The sequence below is a fragment of the Mercurialis annua genome, linkage group LG3 (genome assembly GCF_937616625.2).
Source record: "Mercurialis annua linkage group LG3, ddMerAnnu1.2, whole genome shotgun sequence".
Classification (NCBI taxonomy): domain Eukaryota; kingdom Viridiplantae; phylum Streptophyta; class Magnoliopsida; order Malpighiales; family Euphorbiaceae; genus Mercurialis; species Mercurialis annua.
Genome location: NC_065572.1, coordinates 2,656,242 through 2,678,622, shown reverse-complemented (window position 1 = coordinate 2,678,622; position 22,381 = coordinate 2,656,242). Strand labels below are relative to the sequence as shown.

At 34.7% G+C, this 22,381-nt stretch overlaps 5 protein-coding genes across 10 annotated transcripts; 2 read left to right on the top strand and 3 right to left on the bottom strand.

Annotated features, from left to right (window-relative positions):
* Nucleotides 1–988: 988 nt before the first annotated feature.
* On the bottom strand, nt 989–4,332 carry LOC126671853 (uncharacterized). 2 transcript variants are annotated; one of them, XM_056105228.1, is made up of 8 exons: nt 3,965–4,332; nt 3,517–3,596; nt 3,296–3,356; nt 2,640–2,697; nt 2,419–2,476; nt 1,997–2,069; nt 1,643–1,761; nt 989–1,574 (listed from the first exon to the last, which is right to left on the bottom strand). In XM_056105228.1, the coding sequence occupies exons 1-7, from the start codon at nt 4,256–4,258 to the stop codon at nt 1,669–1,671; spliced, it is 717 nt and encodes a 238-aa protein (XP_055961203.1). In that variant the 5' UTR covers nt 4,259–4,332; the 3' UTR covers nt 989–1,574; nt 1,643–1,668. The 2 variants fall into 2 exon arrangements, with proteins under 2 accessions (XP_055961203.1, XP_050221618.1); XM_050365661.2 differs by having other exon boundaries at nt 989–1,354; nt 3,965–4,331.
* Nucleotides 4,333–5,097: 765 nt separating this feature from the next.
* On the top strand, nt 5,098–7,105 carry LOC126671852 (UPF0603 protein At1g54780, chloroplastic). The gene is made up of 3 exons (XM_050365660.2): nt 5,098–5,597; nt 5,696–5,888; nt 6,534–7,105. The coding sequence occupies exons 1-3, from the start codon at nt 5,169–5,171 to the stop codon at nt 6,779–6,781; spliced, it is 870 nt and encodes a 289-aa protein (XP_050221617.1). The 5' UTR covers nt 5,098–5,168; the 3' UTR covers nt 6,782–7,105.
* LOC126671851 (GDSL esterase/lipase At1g54790-like) lies at nt 6,923–10,513 on the bottom strand. 2 transcript variants are annotated; one of them, XM_050365659.2, is made up of 6 exons: nt 10,268–10,513; nt 8,743–9,004; nt 8,257–8,457; nt 8,019–8,185; nt 7,670–7,940; nt 6,923–7,569 (listed from the first exon to the last, which is right to left on the bottom strand). In XM_050365659.2, exons 1-6 carry the CDS (start codon nt 10,496–10,498, stop codon nt 7,301–7,303), a joined length of 1,401 nt encoding a protein of 466 aa, XP_050221616.1. In that variant the 5' UTR covers nt 10,499–10,513; the 3' UTR covers nt 6,923–7,300. The 2 variants fall into 2 exon arrangements, with proteins under 2 accessions (XP_050221616.1, XP_050221615.1); XM_050365658.2 differs by lacking the exon at nt 8,743–9,004 and having other exon boundaries at nt 10,264–10,513.
* Nucleotides 10,514–11,406: 893 nt separating this feature from the next.
* Nucleotides 11,407–16,292, bottom strand: LOC126671412 (kinesin-like protein KIN-1). 3 transcript variants are annotated; one of them, XM_050365179.2, is made up of 16 exons: nt 16,181–16,292; nt 15,733–15,874; nt 15,516–15,618; nt 15,375–15,418; nt 14,969–14,998; nt 14,745–14,867; nt 14,633–14,658; nt 14,385–14,466; nt 13,934–13,975; nt 13,820–13,853; nt 13,576–13,648; nt 13,272–13,491; nt 13,062–13,153; nt 12,653–12,767; nt 12,340–12,519; nt 11,407–11,982 (listed from the first exon to the last, which is right to left on the bottom strand). In XM_050365179.2, the coding sequence occupies exons 2-16, from the start codon at nt 15,844–15,846 to the stop codon at nt 11,824–11,826; spliced, it is 1,437 nt and encodes a 478-aa protein (XP_050221136.1). In that variant the 5' UTR covers nt 15,847–15,874; nt 16,181–16,292; the 3' UTR covers nt 11,407–11,823. The 3 variants fall into 3 exon arrangements, with proteins under 3 accessions (XP_050221136.1, XP_050221137.1, XP_050221138.1); XM_050365180.2 differs by lacking the exon at nt 16,181–16,292 and adding an exon at nt 16,028–16,155; XM_050365181.2 differs by lacking the exon at nt 16,181–16,292 and adding an exon at nt 16,053–16,141.
* Nucleotides 16,293–16,762: 470 nt separating this feature from the next.
* LOC126673438 (uncharacterized) lies at nt 16,763–19,944 on the top strand. Of its 2 annotated transcripts, none has more exons than XM_050367587.1 (10): nt 16,763–16,894; nt 17,032–17,101; nt 17,200–17,331; nt 17,430–17,499; nt 17,588–17,666; nt 17,776–17,860; nt 18,086–18,142; nt 18,302–18,418; nt 19,057–19,127; nt 19,303–19,944. In XM_050367587.1, the coding sequence occupies exons 1-10, from the start codon at nt 16,794–16,796 to the stop codon at nt 19,784–19,786; spliced, it is 1,266 nt and encodes a 421-aa protein (XP_050223544.1). In that variant the 5' UTR covers nt 16,763–16,793; the 3' UTR covers nt 19,787–19,944. The 2 variants fall into 2 exon arrangements, with proteins under 2 accessions (XP_050223544.1, XP_050223543.1); XM_050367586.1 differs by having other exon boundaries at nt 19,024–19,127.
* The last annotated feature ends 2,437 nt before the right edge of the window (nt 19,945–22,381 follow it).

Genomic DNA, 22,381 nt, shown 5'->3' with positions numbered 1-22,381 from the left:
TTTTACTCCTACATTACATGATGATATAATAAAATTCAGTTTGATCCTTCAGCTTATTTAGCATAAATTCATTCAGCATTAAATAAAAAAAGGTAACATAAATTTATAAAGTTTTTTATTTCATCAAATATAATAATATTACAAAGTGAACGGTGAAGATTAAAAAAATATAATTTTAATAGATCAAAAGAATATAATCAAATTAATCTACAGCAGTGTAGATCGTGAACATGACCCCTCAAGTATTTGAACTTGAGGGAACCAATCCATTAATAAATTTGTAATAATTACAATAACTATAATCAATTATATAATATGCTTCATTGACATAAATATGGAACTAACAGAGAATGGAATCAACAAGCAAAAAGCTTTTGATTCTGCACGAAAATACCCAAGCAAAAACCAAGAATCATCGACGGGAATTTTCCGATCTATCTGATGATTCGTTACTGCTCAGACTAGAAAAGTTAAATTGGAATCCGAGCACAAACAGTTTGCAAGAATAGGTTGCAGACATGAATATGAATTTGATGTCGTCGGAGCCACATTTTCGTAGAATCCAACTTCACCAGATTGTGTATTCTTTATAGTCTCCCGTTTTCCTGAGATAGAAATTAGTATTTGTCGAATCAACTACCGGAATTGGTTAGATGGATTACTTAGGGGTTTATGGTTAACCTTCACACCTGAGAACTCTCATCTGCTGCTCGTGTTGGCGAATCAGGTATATATGGAACGGATCCTCGCCCTCCGAACACATGCCTCATGGATCTATCATCGAAATTAGCAGCCCTTATGTACTTACCTTAGGGGTTATTTGATGAAAAGTAGCCTTAGATCTTCCAGACTTGGAATATAAGTTGCATTTGAAACTATTGATTTTCTTTTCTTTAATCATTGAGCCGTAGACCTATTTCAAAGTTCATAAAATGTACAAACCAATAATAGAGTTTTAAGATTCCATGAAATCACTAAGCTGGAAATCTTTAAGAATGGAAGGTAGCAATCACTAAAACTGATCTCAATTAACTCAAAATTGAGTTGAGTTCAATGTCACTTAAAATTTATAATACAAACTCGCCTTCAGTATGATGCTGAAGGAACAATATACATTCGATTTGTCTACAATCAGATGAACATAAATTGGCTTTTAACAATCTTAAAACCGACAAAAAGTCTTCAAGTCAAAATTTTCACGCTATAAGCTCTAAGCTGCAGTCTTTGCCAACAAACATCAAGCATGATGCAGGGTAGACAACGAAGAGTATAAAAACACAGATCTCTGTTTTGGTTGCTTGGTATGTTCAGAACGCAATGGCATTGCGTAAAGTATGCAGCAGGAGCCAAGATTCTAGAAACCCGCCAGAAGAGGGAGAAAAAGAAAAGGCAGCATGTTAGAATTATTAAAAATTTGGTATGCTGTTGTTGTGGGCTTCTTATTTAATATTTATACAAAGACAACGGTCATAAGGTTTTCCAATTTTGTAAATTCTCCAGTTCAAAAGCTGGAACCTGAGGATTGACCGAAAGTGGCCAGACTCGAGAGGCAGCAACGATTATAACTGGAGAAGCTAAGGCCAGTAGATTGGATTGTGTTAGTTGCATAACAAAGAAATATAAAAGCAACTATTGTACATACCTCTAATAAAAGATATTAGCAGAGGACTATAAAACTGTCAGCGAAACAGCAGCAGAGCGAAGCTTCACACCATCACTGTCCCATTTAGACTCTGGAGCAGTTGCTCCAGCAATTATTACCTGTTGTGGAATAGGATAAAGGAAAATTGAAAGGCAAACAACTAGATAAAGGTATATCTAAAAAATCAGGGTTCTGACTTCTGACGCATGTTCAACACGCCCAACTGAAGACAGTATGCATAAAGTAAACCAGTCACTACACATAGCTTCATCCAGAAGAGCTACGCATAGTCGTCAAAAATATGAAGCATAGTATTAAAATGTTTGAATAGAAAAAGAAGTTGTCTGTGCCAACCTTTCCGCTGTTAACAGCAGCTACTAATGCCACGCGCTGTTCATCTCTGCCGAATTCATAGAAGTAATAGGTTCTGAATCAAATCATGAAATGGACATAAATTAGACATACATTAGAAAGAACAATGCAACTAAAATTTATCTACCTAGCTGCATATGACATTGCATTCAATTTCTTGAAATTTAATTTATTATCAGTCATATAGTTAGAAGTTTATAGAGAGGGGAAATATATTTTCGACATCTAATTGGAAAAAGAGTTTTTGTCCGTCCATTGTTGATAAATGGAGGCACTTATAGCAGTCGCTACTTCTTATTTTCTATTTCTTTTGTCTATCTAAAGTAACCGTCTACTTCAGCACCACAAATTTACCACTTCCTCAACAGCCTTGAGGCTTGAATTTCAGTTAAATATAAGCTTACCTAAAACCTTCCTCTTCCTTTATTTTTATTGTTCGAGCAGAGTACAAATTTGATCCACCTTAAGAACAATCAAAACCCACATAAAAAATATTAGAACAGAACTCAAAAAAAGTGTTTTCATATAATACTGACAGACAGAAGGCAGGAATCCGTGAACTATAAAAATGGAGAAGTTAAAGAATCTGAACAACGAGAATGTTGGAATTCAAGCATCAACAAACCTGGAACAAAAATTCTCGCAGCCACCTTCAATGAACCTAAATCCGCAATATCCTTAGCCTGTAAAATTAAGAAAAACACGTAAGTTCCTTGCATTAATTAGTCAGTTAGATCCAAAATTTGATTAACCTCCAGGTAAAGTATAAGGACGCATGCAATAATACATTGACCATATACTTTAAGTAAGCTCCTTTTATCCCAAGAAAGGAGAATAAACAAAAAAGGAACAAGTAAAATTGATAAGAACATGCAAAAGCGGGTAAAATGGAATATATTTGTGTTCATAACGTTGCAGAATTTAAGCTCAGAGAGTAGTATTTCTCATCTCATCTTCTCAACAAATTGTATGCTTCACATCTAAAAAATATGAGAGTTCTGTGGCATTACACCATGAGCTATGACATTCAGTACATATTAACATCATTATGAATTTCTAGGCAAGCAGATGTTACTTGAAATCACATTGGATTAGATAGCAATTTTCCCTGAATGTTATCGCCTTATCGGTGCATCACATAGACCAATATATAAGGCCTGCAGTAGATATATGGCCACAAACTAACAGAACAATTCAACAGTTATAACAATAACAATTTGTCAATGATAAATGTATATGCATAAGAACTAGCACAATTTCCATGCCTGTCACCGCACGAACCTCTAAGAAGGTTATCTTGAGTTGATTGGAGGGACGAATGACTACACTGAGAACTTCTGATCTGTAAAAACAACAAACCATCTAATAGTCAAACTCAAACCCAAGCATGAAAAATGATTAAGAACAATTCAAGAAGTATCAGAATATTAGTCACAGTTTTGAAGAGCATAACATATAAAAGGTCAATTTTAAGGGCACAAAGCTTGATCTAAACTTATTACCCATCTGAATTTGCAAAACGTGCTGCAAAAGTCCTTGGCTTTGCCTTATCACCATATAAAGATAGTCCAGCATTAAAATCCTAAGAACAATGAAAAGAATCAACAACACCATCAAAATTAACGTTCCTTAAAACCAAGATGTTATCTTTACATCATCTTCAAACTAAATTTAAGATCTACATCCTTAAAAACAATAAAAAAATCCATTGAGCAATAATCAAAAATATGAAATTCATAAATACTTCTATACTAGGTTGCACGGACACGGACACGGGAAACCGGACACTTGGACACGGGAAACGGGAAACTTGGACGCGGACACGGCGAAACGGCATCAGTTTAAGGTTTCCTATATTAAAATTGAAGTTTCACGTCCGAAACGGCAAGTGTCCGACAAGTTTAAGAGTATCACATCCATAATTCAATATGTAATATAATGTTAAAATACCTCTGGCTCCATGATGTCCTCAAACTGAGGAGGGACCCGAATGGAAAAACCATCACCATAGAACTTGAACCAAGATTTGGTGTTGGCAATGCCAGAAAGACCCGGTCTTGGAGGAGAAGAAGATTCAGCTAAGGAGTGTGCAAATTGGGGTTGAATTGGTAGAGAAATGAGAGCAAGTGAAGTGGTTTTTAATAAAAATTGTCTCTTTAGGAGAGCAGAGGTGTTGGGGATTGATGGGTTTGGGATTTTGGGAGGGTTTGGAGTGTGGGAATTTAGGGAGAGGAGAATGGCCATGAGAATTGATGAGATTGAATTTCATGGTTAGTTGAAAATTTGGAGGGAGATAATGTGAGGGTAAACTTGGGGTTTTTATTTCTGAAATTTCATAAAATGGAATGGTGTTCACGAATCATGAGTATTAAAGAAGGATTAGTTACAAAATTAATTAGTGAACATTCTATTTTATAATTACAATACAAACAATAATTTTTCAATTTTTCAAATATATATATAAATATTTTATAGTAGTTATTTGAAATATTAAATAATTATCAACGAATTATAACTCAAATGATATAAACATTTCGCAACATTCTATTAAAGTCGTGGGTTCTATTTCTCCTACAAACGCTTTTTCTCCAATTATCGAAGAAAAAAATACTAAATAATTTACTGATAAAATATATTGATGTAAATGTAGCAAAAATATATATACTAATGTTCAAATCAATATTTTTTGTCAAAAAATAATTGAGTGTTGCCAATTGTATATAACTAATAGTTCGTGTTTAATATTGTAAAATTTAAAATTTATTTTATAATTATAAAGCATTGCTAAAATTTGTAATTTAATTTATATTTTAATTTTAAAAATATTAGTTACTTATATCTATTAAAAATAATCACATAACAATTTTTATAGCAAAATCTAATTGCATACTCTTTTTTTTTAATTAAAAATTATTATTTTCACATTTATTTCATAATCTAGTTCACATCCAAACTACTTAGTTCTAAAAGACCAAATTATCCTTAAGGTTTTCCATGGCTAAGAAACCTTATCCACTTCAAAAATTGACCCATCCAATCCACAACAAAACTAATCCAAGCCACCCAAAAAAAATTTGAAACCAAAGAGAAACCAAAATGATATTATTATTTCCTTTCTTCTCTTCACCATATTTCCTCTGTTGCTCTCTCTCCAATGGAAACTTTACTCTCCTCTCACTCTATATCCCCTCTCTTCAACCCAAAACCTTCCCCTCCAAAACCCCACTTGCCACCTTCAATCCAACTCCGACCCAACTCACTCACTCTCTCTAAAACCATAAATTGCACCCTAAAGAACCAATCTTTTAAACCAGTATCCAAAAACTGGTTAACTCATGCTCAGCAAGGCTTGGCAGCAGTAGCCCTCTCATTAGCTCTTAATTTTAGCCCTGTTTTATTCAATGGAAATGCTTTAGCTTCTGAATTTGATGTCATTAATGAAGGCCCACCAAAGGATTCTTACATTGTTGATGATGCCAATGTTCTTAGTAGAGTCACTAAGACTGATCTTAAGCAGCTTTTGTCTGATTTGGAAGCTAGAAAGAATTTCAAGATCAATTTTATCACTGTTAGAAAGCTTACTGTAAGTCATTAACTATTGAAAGATTATAGCTTTGTTGCTTGATTTTGTTGAGTTATGGATTTGTCTGATTTGGGGTTTGTTTTTTGGATGTGTTGCAGAGTAAAGCTGATGCTTTTGAGTATGCAGACCAAGTGCTTGAGAAATGGTATCCATCAGTTGAAGAGGGTAACAATAAGGGAATTGTTGTGCTTATAACTAGCCAAAAGGAAGGAGCTGTGACTGGGGGGCCTGCATTTATTGAAGCAGTTGGAGAAAAGGTTCTTGATGCAACTGTTTCTGAGAATCTTCCTGGTAATTATGCGTTCGATTTTTCAATTTTTATTTGGTGATTGTGTTATTAAGTGTTTAGGTTCCCTGTGTCTACAAAGCTTAGAGTAGTTTACTACTAGGGCGTAATCGAGTCGAATCAAAATACTTATCCTAAAACTCGATCAGCTCAAAAATTCGGAACTTGACTCAAATGCAGTCAAGTTTTATTGAATGAAATTAAATTCGAGCTCAGTAGAATAATTGAGATTTGAGCTCTACTTGATTATTTGTATAATTTTTAAAAAGCAAACTCAGAATAAGAGTATTATTGTTATTATGCATGATAATAAAGGATAGAAAAGTAAATTGATCAAAGTTCGATAAGAACTTGCCAAACAAAGTATCTTCATGCTCGAACTCGACTCGGCAATTGATTTGAATAGCTCGAATGCAAGCTCAACTTGACAATTGACTCAAGTAGCTCGAACTAGAACTTGACTAAATTTATATTAAATCGATTCCTAATTCTTTTAAATCAATTGAAAGTAGCTTGCAAGATGACTTGACTTGATCACATCCCTATTCAAGATACAATTTGGAACAAGGGATCATATTTATATTTGGTTTAATAATGAGCAGCATTAAGATATAGGTTTGATCATTCTGATTAGATATATGATGTTGCAGTATTGGCTACTGAAGAGAAATACAATGAAGCAGTGGTTACCAGTGCCAAAAGGCTGCTAGCTGCCATTGATGGACTTCCAGATCCTGGAGGTCCCAAGTTGAATGACAGTAAGCGAGAATCCAACTTCAAAACTAAGGAAGAGACGGAAGAGAAGAGAGGACAATTCACTTTGGTGGTTGGTGGCCTATTGGTAATTGCTTTTGTTGTTCCCATGGCACAGTACTATGCATATGTCTCCAAGAAATAGGTAATAACTATCGTTAAGACTTGCCTCTCGACTTGGTGACGTATATTTGTACAAATGTTAATATTGAGCTCGTTGATAAGAACTATGTTGCACGGAAACCTGTAGAAATTTCGATTTCGGCGTTTTATTTCTATTTTCTAAAAATGCTTGCGATTTTGCGGTATTCTGTTTCAAGATTTTCCATTTCAGCATTTTCATTTCCGTGCAATATAGATCAGAGCCTTGGCATATCAGAGGATTAGGACAGAAATTGGCTTGGGTTTATGGAATTTGTATTGGAACAATAATTTATCTAATGGTTGTGAAATTATTGTTTTGATTTTATCATAAGATGACCACCATGAGGAAAAAAAATAGTCATGTCAATTTGAGTTGACTAACTCAAACATGTGTAGTAATATTAATTTTCATTGTCTGATTTTACTTCAAATTGTTAGTACATCATTTATCACAGCTTGCGATTAGTTGCCGAAGAAGAAATGAATGAAATAATTACAATAAATTGAGCAGATTAGCTCTTCAGAACTTGAGATTGAGAAGGAAAGGCATTTGATCTGAAAATGGTGGATCAGAGTATTTTCCGGCCAGTATCTGCGACGAAATATACTGATTTGCAGCCTCAGTATAATGAATTCCATCCCAATTCACATACTCAGTGCTATCATTGCAACCTTTTGCTGATACTGTGGTACCATTCAAAACCTTTGTTTGCCCACAACTGACCCGACTGTCGTAGTTTAACGGCGGTCCTCCATAGCCACAGCAAGCCATTATTGGTTGCTCAAATCCTGCAAATTCAAATTCACCCGGATCAGTATTTTTTAAATTTTCATCGTCTGTTTTCCTTCTTTTGAAGAGAAAATATTAGAAGAGATAAGGTATACGAACCATATCGAGAATAGTTTGATATAAGATTATATTTTATAGTGTAGATATCAACATATGTGACATTTGAATCAACATATTGGCCATGTAGTTTTTTGGAGAGGGCATGAAGCTGCAGATTGAAAAGTTTAGCTGCTTGATTATGCCCACTAACACATCCAAACTCGTCGAGTTTTGATGGATCAGTTCCGAATTTTGCAACATTCTGAGCTAAGCATCCAAGGGGACCTGTGTTATGTATCCAGAAATTTCTTGCTCCTTGTTCATATAGTCTCTGTAAACAAAAAAAAAGCTAATATAATTGTTGATCTTTATTTCACAAATATACAGAAGTTTTGTTGGTAAAACGAACCTTGACTCCAGTTTCAAATTCCACCAAAATATTAGGAATCGACGCTACTACTTGATCAAACGTCTGGGAGTAAAATGCACCAGCAAGATCGTTCTGTCCTATATCGAACATGTATAGTCCCTTCTCGTAATAATCTTCTGCTGGCAGATACTTGTCGAATTTCTTACCTATAAGAACGTATAAATTCAGAAACTTCAATGATCGTAGATTACCTTATTTAAGAGACTCGCTTACGCACCTTTGGCTATCAATTCCAGAGATCGGTTCTTGAAACGAAGGAACTGACTGACTTGAAGTCCCAGTGAAAAAGGGCTAACCGATGATGCAGTTGCCGGAAGAATTTTAGATCCTGCAACTGCAAAATTGCACCCTTTTCGAAAATTCGGTAATCCTACTGACTCCAAATATGCATTTAGGAATGGCAGATCCATTTCATCCACTGCAATCAAAGTATAACAACATTCAAAACAAAAGTTCAAACAATAAAAACCAGTAATCCATTAAAAAAAACAGAGGAAAACAGAGGAATATATATGAAGTTTAAAAATCAAAAAATGGACTTAAAATTAACATTATTCTGATTGTATTGTTACTAAAACTACTTTAACTAACTAAAATTAACATACACATAAAATAAAGCATGAAAAGATCAATAATTTACTTCAAAAGATAGAAAAAAGGTGATAACTTCAAATGCAAGACAAGTTTTTGAACAGAGGATTACTAAGAAAATCAATGGTGAGACGGCCATCACAGTATCTTCCAGAGGGTTTGTGAAAGTAAATTTGACCATAAGGTGGATTAATGGTTTCGACGCCGGCAGCAATGAGGTTACCGGTGTCGGAATTGGAATCTCCGAAGTTGAAAACAGCAGGGAAATTGAAATCTATGGAGTGTACTTTTAAGATAGAAATGGATAGAATAGTGAGGATTTGGATGATAGAGTTCTTATTGGTTGCCATTGGCAAGGTTTTTGAGGTGTAGAGTTAAGAGGGTATGTTATAAAAAGGAATCAAGAGAGAAGAAGATTAAGAAAGGTGTAGCTTTCAGTAGGATGTTTTACTCACCAACCGCACATCGAAGAAGAACAATGGTGGTGGGTCATTTGTGTAGACTCAAAGTTTTGCTTTATTGTTTGGAAGGTCCAAAGAAATAAAAATAAGACATTAAGATTTTATGTTTATCAATAATCAGTCTTTACAGGACCACACTAATAATTTATCTTTTATGGCGCATGCAAAATGACAAAGGGTTTTTATTATATAAATTCATCAACTTTGTATATTTTTCTAACGGCCAAATGTCGTAAAAAAGTCAAACCTTTCATAAAATTTCATAAAAGTCCTGACTTTTCAATTTTGTCGATTTTGACCAAAAACAGATTATTTGGTTTCAATTGTAGCCAACTCCCAATTTGATTTCAATTTGCCTATGTGGCGCTTACATGGCATGCACATATATTGAAAGGTCAGGATTTTTGTGAAACCAAATAATCCATTTTTGGCCAAAATCAACAAAATTGGAAGGTCAGGACTTTTGTGAAACCAAATAATCAGTTTTTGGCCAACATCAACAAAATTAAAAGGTCAGGATTTTGTGAAATTTTTGTAAAAGGTTTGGCCTTTTTACGACATTTGACCTTTTCTAACTCAATGACATTTTTCTAACTCAGTGACATTCTTTTTTATATATATATATCACCTACTATTTATTAGCAAATCGATATATGGATTGAAAATTGAGTGAATGACTGCTAGTATGGAAGTCAGATTTTCATAACAATACGTTATATGATTATGAAGTATGAATAATGTGGCCAACTCTGATTTTCACATCATCAATCATTTACCGGATTTTCAATCTGTGTACCGACTAACTAATAAATTAGTCGCTTATGTGTAAATTTACCGGCTTTAAAAAATGTGATCAAATTATAAAAACGTATAGTATTAGAGACTTTATGTATAAATAACCCTAGAATAAATCAATTATGTAGCTCACATAAGTCCACCGAATCTCCAATCAATAAAAAAAATTATCTTTATGTTCTGTTTTCTATTATTGTTCGAAAGATCCAAATAAATAAGACAAGACAGACATTCATTTTTATGTTTACCAGTCTCGACAGGACCAAATTTGTCCTTTCCTAGTACACATGCATAAAAGTGAAAAACAAAATAAAAAATTGAATGCATATATATGAGTGAAATGCTGTTATAAGGTTAATGTCAGCTAAGAAAATTACTTAAGAAGTCAACAATTAGACGGCCATCACAGAATCTCCCAGTCGGAGGTTTGAAGTAAGATTGTCCATACGGTGGTTCAAGGAAGAAACCATAGGCAGCAACAAGATTACCAGTGTCGGAATTTGAATCGCCGAAGTTAAAAACCGATGGGTAATTAAATTTCACTGATTTTGCTAGAGATGGAATGACGAATAGTAGGATAAAAATTTGGAAAATGTTTAATATAGTTTTCATGGCTACTTCTATTTTTCAATTCAGATTCTAGTAGAGATGGAGGGTTTTATGTGCATAATAATGCATTGTCAAGTAGTAAAATGTTTTGCTTTAAATTATAGAAAGGCAAAAATGAGAACCAAAAGTAAAGTTTTAAAATCATTTTGCTTTATTTCTATTTTGGTTGTGTCTTATACAGCAACAATCAAATGTATTTACTAATTAAAACAGAAATCAAAACCTCTAGTAAAAACAGTATCACACAGATAATCCACTTATTGAGAGGGATGAGTGCAATTTGTTGTATCATTAGAGGTCAATTTGTAGAATAATTCGAGGAATTCCACTAGAGATTGGGGCAAACATGAGCACCAATGTACAAGCAAAAGGTGAAGTTTCCCTTCAACGAATGGCATACTTTAAGTCACTACCTTACTCCAAATAGTTTCCTTTTGTCAAAATATCTACCAACAAATATAGCCAATTTTCCACATATATCATTTTGATCCTTAAGCCTTACCAATTTGACCCAACAATTTTAAATACACACACAATTAATTTGTAGTTTGGAGCGCGGTCAATGTATATGCCAGTTAGGGTAAATTTTATACACGTAGACGTTTCACGCTAGATTAGTCATGCTCCAAACGAATCGTGAATATATTTGACGATGCATGATTAAACTAGCAAAGTTTAAACAATATGGTATATATGGCAAAAGTTTATTTTACCTTTTCTTTTCTCCAGTGTTTTTGCTGGTTGGGTACTCTAAAAACAGTTTCTTGTGTTGTGTGCACGCAGACTACACTAAACGACGACGAAATTACATCAGAACACAGATTTTTGGCACACTGTGTAGTCTTGGTCAGAACACAGATACTGGTTTGAACGAACAAATCAATATACAATTCATTCAACAGCTAGAGAAATAATGCACAGAAGGAAATTAAAGATCATGATGAACTACCAAAAGACTACAAGCTCATTCAGCTGAGGACCGTCTTAGAATAGGAAGTTACTGAGCCAATCCTAATACTTAGGTAGATTATAGTGAATCAGGATTATTCTGTTTTCTCCATGTAATATATTCCAAGTAAAATGCTAAAATATACAACTTGTCATCTAAAGAGAAAAAGAAAATCCGTAGAATACGAATCAAAAAAATTCACTTACTGTATCGAACTCATAGATGGCCAATTCCTCATGTGCTTTAGACGGTATAGCTATATTTAAATGGAATCTTCAAGGGGACGATGTTTGATTAGCAACACGCAAGATTGCACAAAACACACCTTCAAAGCCTTGCAATACAAACCACCAAATTAACAAAGGTTCACTTCAGCATCTTAAACAAAGGGGGATAATCCAACCCACGAGGCGAAGCAGCTAACAATGTCAGAAATCTTCCCCACAACTCTTCTATTTCCCCCAATCTCCTTGTCCACGGTATTGGCCATTTCAGCAGCTGCTATTCTGGACTTCAGAGCCTTGTTTTCGCGTCTTAGCTGCAACATTATATATTTTATAGCTCTTAATCTATTTAGAGAAACAATTATGAAATATTTCACTCTGTCTAACAATTCATCAAACATCTCGTGACACTCCCAAACTAGTTGAATATGAAATTAGTTCTTAAAATGCAAATTATCGACTTTCGTGAAGCCCAAAATAGCAGTCCATGGACATGCTTAGAAGTTCAGGATATTACAATATATGACCAGTTCCAACCTTTTTATTATCTTACATCTATGACTAAACTTAGAAAACATGGTGCTATCAGCCAGGAATTAGTTGAATAGTCAAAGCTAGAAATCTTATCTATCAAGACTGCTCTCAAATTAAAGTCTTAAGTTTCTGCTTACCTCCTCAACAGTAGATACAAGTTCTTCCAGTGCCTGCTGCAATGAACATATTGTTCGTAAAGTATCATATTCACAGGCTGATTCCAAGTCTTCAACTGAATTAGGATCAAATATTATTCCCTCCAGTATGAATAACTCTTCTAGTAACTCCACATCTTCATCATCCATTCTTTCCCTCAACTACGTAAAATGAGTCCATTTAGATAACTGAAAAAAGCTGAGCAGTAAAGGGACTTTTATGTGATTCCAGATAAATGATTTCCTCTAGGTATTGGAGTGCCTTTTTACTATAGGGACTAGCTTAAAGTCTCACCTTATCTAAAATTCTCTCACATGACTCATCTTTGGGTGGAGCATTAGTCTTGTTCCTTTTGACAAGTTTATCTTCACTTTGATTCACCACAGGTGATGACTTTATATGCTTTGCCCTGTCGCAATGTCAAATCCAAAAATGTAAGTTTGGTGTGACAGAGAGACCTCGATAGATATAAAAACCTCTAACGACATATGCAACTAAAAGATAACTCGAGGATTACTAAATTGCTGAAAATATTTTGCAAACAAGGTAAGCTTGGAGTTAAGATTGAACGTATTTCATATAAAAGAATGCAGTAAAGTGAAAACAGTATATGAAACATCCTGATGATCTTCACTTATCCGATTTCTTTGCTTGCATCTAATTTTCCTTTCTATATACCAAAATATCAGGATTTTTTGCGAACCTTAAGCCAAAGCGAAGAGTGGATAGAGTCTCTGCTGCATTTGAAGGGCTTGGGGAGCAACAACACAACAATGCAGTCCTAGAGTTACCCCCCTGCACGATGAGGAAAAAAAATTCTTCATTCAAATTTGTTTTTCTCCAAGACAAATTGTTTTTAATTAAACTGTATGATCAAAATTCAAATGCATTGGACAGAGAAAAAAAAACTAACAAGAGAATCTTGCAAAAGCCGAGTGAGCTTAGAATCACGATAAGGGATATGTGTTCCTTTGGTTGCTGCGCCACATGTTAGAGCATTTATAACATTTCCTAGGGCTGATAAGGATTTATTAATAGTCTTGGCTTCTTCAAGAAAATTCCCTTCAGCTCCAGTTTTCTCCACCTTCTCTGACCCTGCTAAGTCCACAAGAATCACTTTTCCAGTTTTTGTCCTGCCAACAGCCCAAAAAAACATTGAATTTAAATTCAAGTGAAGCCTTGATCAAAAGCATGAAAACCATTTTAAAAAAAATTACCGCTTATCTGCAAGAGCTTGCTGAACTGTGAATATGTAGATACAATGACTTCTACTGCTCGCCATGTTCATTTCTACACATGTTAAGTATCTAAGGAAAAGTAATGCATAAATACTTGCCGCAACAATCTCAACAGGAAAGGTATTGAAAAAAGTGGATGATGTGTTTATATAAAACTCTTCCATGCAAATGGCATCAACAAGGAAAAATAAGTCCAAAGTCTGATAATAAAGAAAAAGGATACGAGTCTCTCCAACTGCCCTGTTAAGTATCCCATTCTGCAAATATCAAGCTACATTAGAAGCAGGGCTGTTTACCAGAAAATGGAGAAAAAGTTATATGGAAATTCGTATCTTACAGATAAGCTCTGTAAGGCTTCCATTGGTTCTGAAATAGAAATCTAGAAAAGTAAAAACAAAAGGCATTCACAAATGAGTAAACAAGTGATAAATACATAAGTGCTGAGATAATAAACTATCTCAGTTTGAAATGTTAAACAATGCCATTTCGGTGCTTTAAAATGAGTTCAATATTTAGCGGGACAAGAAGTTCAAAATTAAAAAGCATGGATGCTGTTACTATAGATGGAGACATGAAGTCCTATTGCTTATACTGAATATTTAGTTCCTGAGAACAGCCACATTTTCATGTAAGAATGGGCTAGAGGAGTTCAACAGCATCAATTCAAACTTTCAATTATTCAATTAAAAGTAAAAACAATGGAAATGCAAGAACAGTTGTTGAATTTTTGCTAGCTCTATATCATAACATAGATTAAACATAAAAAGTACTGCAAGAAATTTGCTCGCCTCTGTTGCTCCAGAGAGCACTATGCCTTGTACTTTACTCTCCTTGATCAATATATTGTCCTTTGATAAATCAAATAGATCCCTATGAAACAGAAAGCACTAGCATTTCAGTAATGAGAATGTGTTTGAACAATTAATCAGATCTACTGCAAGGTCACTTTCCATCATGTATTAAGAAATGGACATTCAAAGATGAGTTGGAAGGTCTATTAATGTTAGATTGTAAATGGGAAAGTGAGAACACTCACCTGACTTTCTCCATATATATTTCTACCTAAAAACGCAAGAAAAACACATTTACAAAGTAGTAAGTTTGACTGATAATCATATTGATGCTAACCACTTGCACATCATACTAACCATAGACAACTTGATCGTAAACTTGGCTGAATCATCAGCAGATTTGATACACTCAAATAGCCCTTCTACTACTCTTGGGAGTAATCCTTTCTTCAGCTCATCACGTCCTAAGATGCTAGGCCCCTGATGAACACAACAAGTTTCAATGTGCTTATTGTTTATCTTAAATATCTAAAGCAATAAGCCATCACTTTTGGAATAGATGTATGTGATCTTCATAATACCTCCATGCTATACGTTTTCCCAGCTCCAGTCTGTTGATTATTGAACAAAAGAAAACGTAAGAAAGATTAACAGCATTCATCACAAACATATGAAGATAAAACTTGTGAAGAAATTCTGCCAAATGTATTGTGTAAAGCAAAATTATTGCAAGTTAAAGGTTATTCAAAATACAGCCTAGGATATGTAAATTTCCAATCACGATCACAAAAAGGCCTAATTGATGCTTCTCCTAGTCTTAAAATGCTTATCATCATGTTCATCCCTCATCACTGGCTGAATATACTCATAAACAAAAATTCAGTTCCGAAATAAAATCTGTTTGGTGATAAATGCTAAGAATAGATTATTCAAAGACATTAAATCCAATCTTTAAAGAATTCACATAAGATACAGATAACATCTAACCTGTCCATAAGTGATGATTGTGCCATTTATTCCATTAACAGCACCTGCTTCAGGTTTCATCATTAAAGCATTTATACGACGAAACGAAATTCAGTAACTGAATTTACTTGTATGATTTTTTGATTAACAATAAACATATACCTCGAATAATAGGGAGAGCAATGAATTGATACACATCAGATTGCAGAGATTCCTCATAGAACACTCTATCATAACTAAACACACATTCTTCTTCCTTATCATCCTATCAATTCAACACGAAATACAAATCACCACAACATTCAATTGTTTTTATCATATAGGGATTTTAAAACAGATAAAAAAAGAAATAAAATATCGGATAGAAGAATGTTCAAACCTTCAAAATGAAAGTTTCAGTGTCCATACTGCGAATGCAAACGCTATCGCCGTTTACTTTCTTCTCTTTTGAGCTCAATGGCCTGAACCGACAACACACCGTTATATTCGTCATCGCCTTTGATTTAATGTACCGCCGCGATCTGCAGATTGATTATTCAGTTCAAAATTCATAACAAAATTAACAAAACAAAAATAGAAAATAGAAAAACAAATATCGTAGCTATAATATATTGAAACAATGACAGTTGTGCTCTAAGCTGAGCAAAATATAACAAATAAAAATAGTTCTGTACTTCAAAACCGTCTCTGTTTGGATACCGAGAAAATTTAATCAGTTCAGAGAAATAGTGCAGATAAAGCAAGCAGCAGCTAGAGAAAAAAATAGAAACGTTTTTCAGGCATTTGGAGCTTTAGATCACGGCTTTAGATCACGAAATTTGTGTTACCAGTGAATCAGTTATTTTCTCTGCCAAACAGAATCTTCTTTTTGAATTTTTCTTTTTCAATTGGCGGGAATTTGAAGAAGAAGCGTACAGATGAAACCTTGCGGTTTAACTCAACTTTTTTCGCAAGTGACTGTTGGCCCGGTTGGCCACAGTTCACTATGCATCTGCATGAGGGTGTGGGTTCGACCCACCCCTCTGCCAGCCAGTGGGCTGAAAAAACTATATTTCCTGAAAATTTAACACTGACAACTAACACCTAACGTAGTGTAATTCTATCTTTGATAAAAAAAAATAAAAAAAAAAACTCAGCTTTTTTCTTTTTATACTACCGAGAAAAAAACAGCAACGAGGCATAATGCACGTGGCTTCTTGGATGACATGGCAGAAAACGTGGATCTTTCGATGAATAAGACAAACACATGTGGCACCATGCACGTGGTAAGGAATCGTGGCAAAAAATACATGGCATTTGACGCTGAGTGGCGCAAATGCTCACGTGGACCGACAGCAAAACGTTTTGTGATGACGTGGCATTAAAGTTATACCGCCGTCGTGCACGGCGCCCAACTCAGTTTGTCGATTTTAATTCAGAAAAACCTAAAGGCGACAAACCATGGCGGAGCCGGAGCTTGACCCGAAGGTCGCACCCGGCCTCCACTTGGTCTCTGCATTCCTCGCGATGGAGCCGACCAATTCATTAATATCCATAGCAAGGTAAACTCCGATCACACCTTATAAATTTTAGAATCGGTGATTGCATAAATTTGATTTTAAGTTACTTGAAACTGATGGATAAATAGATTTAATAATTTGTTTGCTTTGGTTGGATTGGATTGGATTTTATGTTGAAGAACATGTGGTGGCGGATTTGTTTCAGAGACTGTGCAGAGATTTATTTGGGACTATTGTATAACTCAAATGGTAATAACATAAAAATATAAAGCTATTTTTTTGTAATTTTTAATTTGATTTATTTTCATGATCGATAAGAGTTCGGTATTTTTGAACTATTATTGCAGACTGAGAAAGGTAATGAGCCTTACTTGAAGAATTTTATAAAGAAGCTTATTTTAGAGATTGAATCAAGCCATGGCACTACTGTGTTGGATGAATTATACGAACAATACGGTTATTACATGACTTCATTGAAGGTAATTAAAGCTTTTGCTTGAAGAAGAATTTTTCTTCTTGTGTTAATGTCGTGCTCGGTATTTGGAATAGTGATTAATTTGATTCTCTCTTTGTATAGGATGATATTTTAGGGAAAGGAAATGCAAGGGTCTGCAAATGCATTTCTTTTCTTTTTCCTGAATATGACGGTAATGCATATAAATATGTCATCTCGGTTACTTTATTGGATCTATATACTCTTGTTTAATTTGTGATGGGCGTCTGCTTGCGGTTCAGAGTCTTTGAGCTATCTCAAGTCAAGAAAACTGGTGATTCCATTGCAGTGTTCACTCAACTTGCTCGAAGGAGACACAGGGTATGCACTAGTATGCTTCTCTGTTTAGTTATATCTGCTTTAAAAATGAAGAAATATGGCGTGTGCATAAAATGAGTCTCACGAGTTCATGTTGCCTTTGTTTATACAGGTGTTCGGTTTGGCCTTCAAGTTTATATCTCTCCGAGTTTATACTTTCTTTTCCAGACATATTCTTGAATAAAACATGTTTTGAGGTAACATACATGATCAATTACTTTCTTCACTGCTGTCTAATATTACTATCTGACTTAAAGGTTTAATCATCACTGTAACATGACATTTCCTTCCTTCAACTTATTCAATATTCCAACTTTATCCTAATTGTCTTTTGTTCTACCTTTGATGTTAGCAAGACGTTGTTTTTTCCCTTTCAATTTTACACTGTTCAAGTATTTAGGCTTACCCAAGAAAATATGCAGATTGGTTCCGGTGTTGGATTGGTTGGAATTTGCCTTTCTCGTGTGAAAGCTTCCAAGGTATGTCATGTGTAGGGCTATTATGTAACCTGAAATATCTTACCTAAAAGCTCTACTGCCAAGATGGGGCAGCTAACGTGTTTTATCCTCAATTGTATTGTGTTAATTATTTAATTTATATTATAAGAATGGAGTTGAAAATTTGTGTTTGTGATGCAGGTTATATTAAGTGATGGTGACTTGACAACTTTAGCTAACATGAAGCTCAATTTGGAGTTGAACCAGCTGAGAGCTGACACTGGCATACCAGAAGAAACTATGCAAAATATGCATATGGTGAGTATTGTTCCCCCTATATATTCGTAAGTTATGAAAGTTCTATTTCTGCCTCCGTATTCTTGTTAGCCGGCTAATTGTTTGAGATGATACAATCGTCACAATTAATTAGTTACTGAAAGATTAACTTTTACATACATAATCTGTAATATCAATAAGTTGATCAATGCATTATTTACCGATCTTTTAGTTGGTTCATTTCTACTTTAAAACTCGATTTCATTTGCAAATAGATTCATTTAATAAATCATTTAATGTAAACATGATCAATTCTGCAAAACTTAAAATTAGAGTTACTAGATGAATTCCTAATAAATCAAATTCAAACTATATTCATTTACAAATTTTTTGGAATTCTGAACTAATGAATCTTGCACTTCATTTTTGTACACCCTAAGTGCATTGGATAGTCGTAGAATGTGCCAGAGATTTGCTGAACTAACTAAAAGATTGTTTGCCTTGTTTACGGAATTCATATATGGAACTGAAACTCAATGCTTGGCATGGGCTGGTTCCAAACAGTCAAATTAATTTCTTTATGCTTGTTGAAATTAGATAGAGATCAGAGTCATGTCAATGATTTAAAGAAATTATTATACAGACAGCAGGTAACAGATGAAATGGACAATAAATCTCAGGTGAAATGCATTCATTTACCATGGGAATCTGCAACTAGAAAAGAGCTTCAGGAATTCATGCCTGACATTGTGTGAGTACTGTACTTATCTACCAATTTAATTTTTGACTAATGGTACCATAATTTTCTTCACACCCAGCACGGTACCTAAATTTTGATTCATAACTATCTGGTAGTGTTAAGGGACTTAATTGTTCAACTTAGTGGCCTCAGTTACTAAACACGTCATACATATTTTTTGTTACAGGTTAGGTGCAGATATAATTTATGATCCATCATGCCTCCCATATCTTGTTCAATTACTTGTAATTCTTTTGAATCAAACAAGAGCACATTCTCAGATGTCGAAAGACAACTATCACCAGGAATTATTATTAGATGCTCATTGTGTCAATGGCAAAGGCGATGACAATTCTTATGAAGGTGACGTTTCCTATCAATCAGATAAATCAGGCTGCAATGCCAATCAAGGTAGCAGCAAACTAGATATTCGCAGAGTTGGGAATTTCCGTAACGGTTCTTCAAAGGCTGCACAAAAGAAAAGCTGTGTGGCTTATATTGCTTGTGTCGTTCGCAATATTGACACCTTCAATTGTTTTCTACAACTTGCTGAGCAGTCTAACCTAACAATCGAAGACATAACTGAAACACAAAGACCATTTGATTTGCTTCCTTACTTGGAGTCGTATAATCGATCGAGCATACGATTATTCCATGTGACGAGCAAATAAGATCCTTATGTAATAACTCTTTCTTTTTATACGTTCCCCGAGTATTTTGCCATATTTTCATCTCCTTTTTTGTGTCACTTGGAGAAAGATTTTGTTTAGTGGTTGGACCTTTAAAAATATTTGTTCTATTTTTGAAATGTCAAGTTATTTTAGCTTAACGGTTGCTGATCAAAATGGTTCATATCCAATAGATCAATTGTTTTACATAAGAACACGTGAATTTTAGAAATGAATAATTGCATTATTGATGTTTGAATTATATTGCCATTTTAGTGTCTGATTATTTTTGGGTTAAACTAGATGCTAAATTTACAAAGAAAGTATTAAAATGGTAATGCTTCTAAGTTCTAACTGATATAATAGAGATTTTTCTTTGGATCGTATAATGTCAAAATGTCTCAGTTGTCAAAATGCAAAATTAAATTTAAAATATTTTAACAAGATGCGAACTATACATTTTTTTTAAAAGTTGAATTCTACCAATAAACTCATTTTAGAATATAATTTTACATGATCGATGTTTCATTGAGGCTAATATGATCAGGTTACTAAAAAATTTAAAAATATATTAGCAGGTTTAGTCACATAGAAGTTAATACACTAAATTAATAAATCAAAAAGAGTTTAGATCATAGGATAATTATTTATTCCAAAGCATATCTAAAATCATATTTCTAGTCTTTTTCCTTCTAAAAAGAACGTTATCTTTTATATGTAAGCAGCTTTAAATATTATACTTTCACATTTCACTAACAATTCATTGACTCTGCTAGCTATATTAAATTGAAATTTATACTGAACGATAATGTATTATTGATGGAGTCTGCCTTCTGAACCGGTGAGTGAACCTGCAAAACAGGGTAGAAGCTAACCGGACGGTGGTTGTCCGATTAACTCTCCGATGCTAAAGTCAGTCTAGAGCTTTGAGCAGCGTTTTGAGTATATGAATGTAATTGTGATTCTAGGCATACCTCGTGCTCCTTTTATAGTAGTCGAATATACCTAGTAGAGTTGTATTAGGCAGGTGAATCCTACTTTGTAGGGATTCGGCCGTATCGTAGATATTCTCCTGATTTGTCGGGATCTACCTTAATCTGATAAGAGTCCTATTTAGGAACGTCTTCCTAAATAGTCTTATCTTCCTAAAGTAGAGCTTATCCTTCCATATGTAGTGTTTGTGTCCGAATAGGACAACACTTCCATAATTAGTCGATTATCCGAATCCCGGACCTGACGCGCTTTCGGCGGATCATGTGGGATTCGGTCTTTATTAGCATGTCACCGAATCTTAAGAGATTCGGCATCTCCTTCATATCTTCTGATCTTCAGGGGGAGTCCGGTATCGTTTGAGAGTGGATCTCCTGCGACTCGGCTCCATTATACTTACAATAGGATTCGGTATCCATCATTAGCCCCCCCGCAAGTGAGCTGAAGTAGTTTGGCATTTATGCCTTAGTGGATTTTAGCTCTTTTGGAGCTGAGTTCTTTTATACGGGCGAGTCGTTTCATATGTTTGTGGGCGACGTTTCATCTTTAGTAAGATTCTGCGTTGCCACGTGTTGTCCATCAGTAAAGGGTTATGACTGGATGAATGACAAGTGTCTTCGTGCGTTATTAGTTGGTCCTTATTTGTAATTTATGGGATCTCGTCTTTTCAGTTTCTTTGGTTCAGGCTATATAATTGCTCATTTTCTTTCATTTTCTTTCTTCTTCAACCTTTGCTTTCTCTGCAACTGCTAACCTTCGATTTCTTCAAGCTTTCTGTTGGTTTCCTTCTTCTGCTGTCAAGATTCCTCGTTTTCAAGTTGCTCCTTACCTTTCTTTTGATCCTGCGTATTTGCTTGCGAGGTATTTTACCTTTTCTCTAATTTAATTTCTTGGTAGTTTTTCAGTTTTGATTTTATTCCTTCTGTTCTTCTTGTTCTTCGTCTTGTTCTTCGTCTTTTCTTTTCTTTTGATCTTTTAGAGTTTTAATTTCATCATCATTCCGTGTTTCCCCCCCATTTTAAAAAATTTTAAAATGTCAGAAGTAACTGAGGGGGCGAAGGGTGCTCGTGACGAGCTAGAATATACCCGGAGCTCCTTGTCAAGAGAGCAGATACTTGGTTATGCCGAGGAATTTAACTTTCCTGAGTCGTATGTTATTCTGAGACCGGCAAAATCGTATCGGGCGAATCATAGCACCGATTCGCCTATTAAGATAGTAATTTTTCATGAACAGCTTTTAGCGGGTCTTAGGTTTCCCTTAGAGTCTTTAATCGTAGAGGTCTGTCATAATTTAGGTGTTCCGTTGGGTCAACTGCATCCGAACGCGATTCGCCTTCTTTGTTCTTTTATGGAATCGTGTAGGGTTCGGATGCAGGAGCCTTCGCTTGCTCTTTTTAATTATTTTTATGTTTTCTCCCGCCGAAAGGGTGAGGAATTTATTTTTGCTGGTGGTCGACCGAATCGATCTCTTTTTAGTCTTCCTTCTTCTTTGAAGGGTTGGACCCCTAAGTTTTTCTTGGTTCAGCACTCTTCTTTCTCCTCTTTTTCGCGGAGTTTTACTTCTAGTAAGGTTTCGCTTACTAATGTACCTGATCTGGATGATGGGGA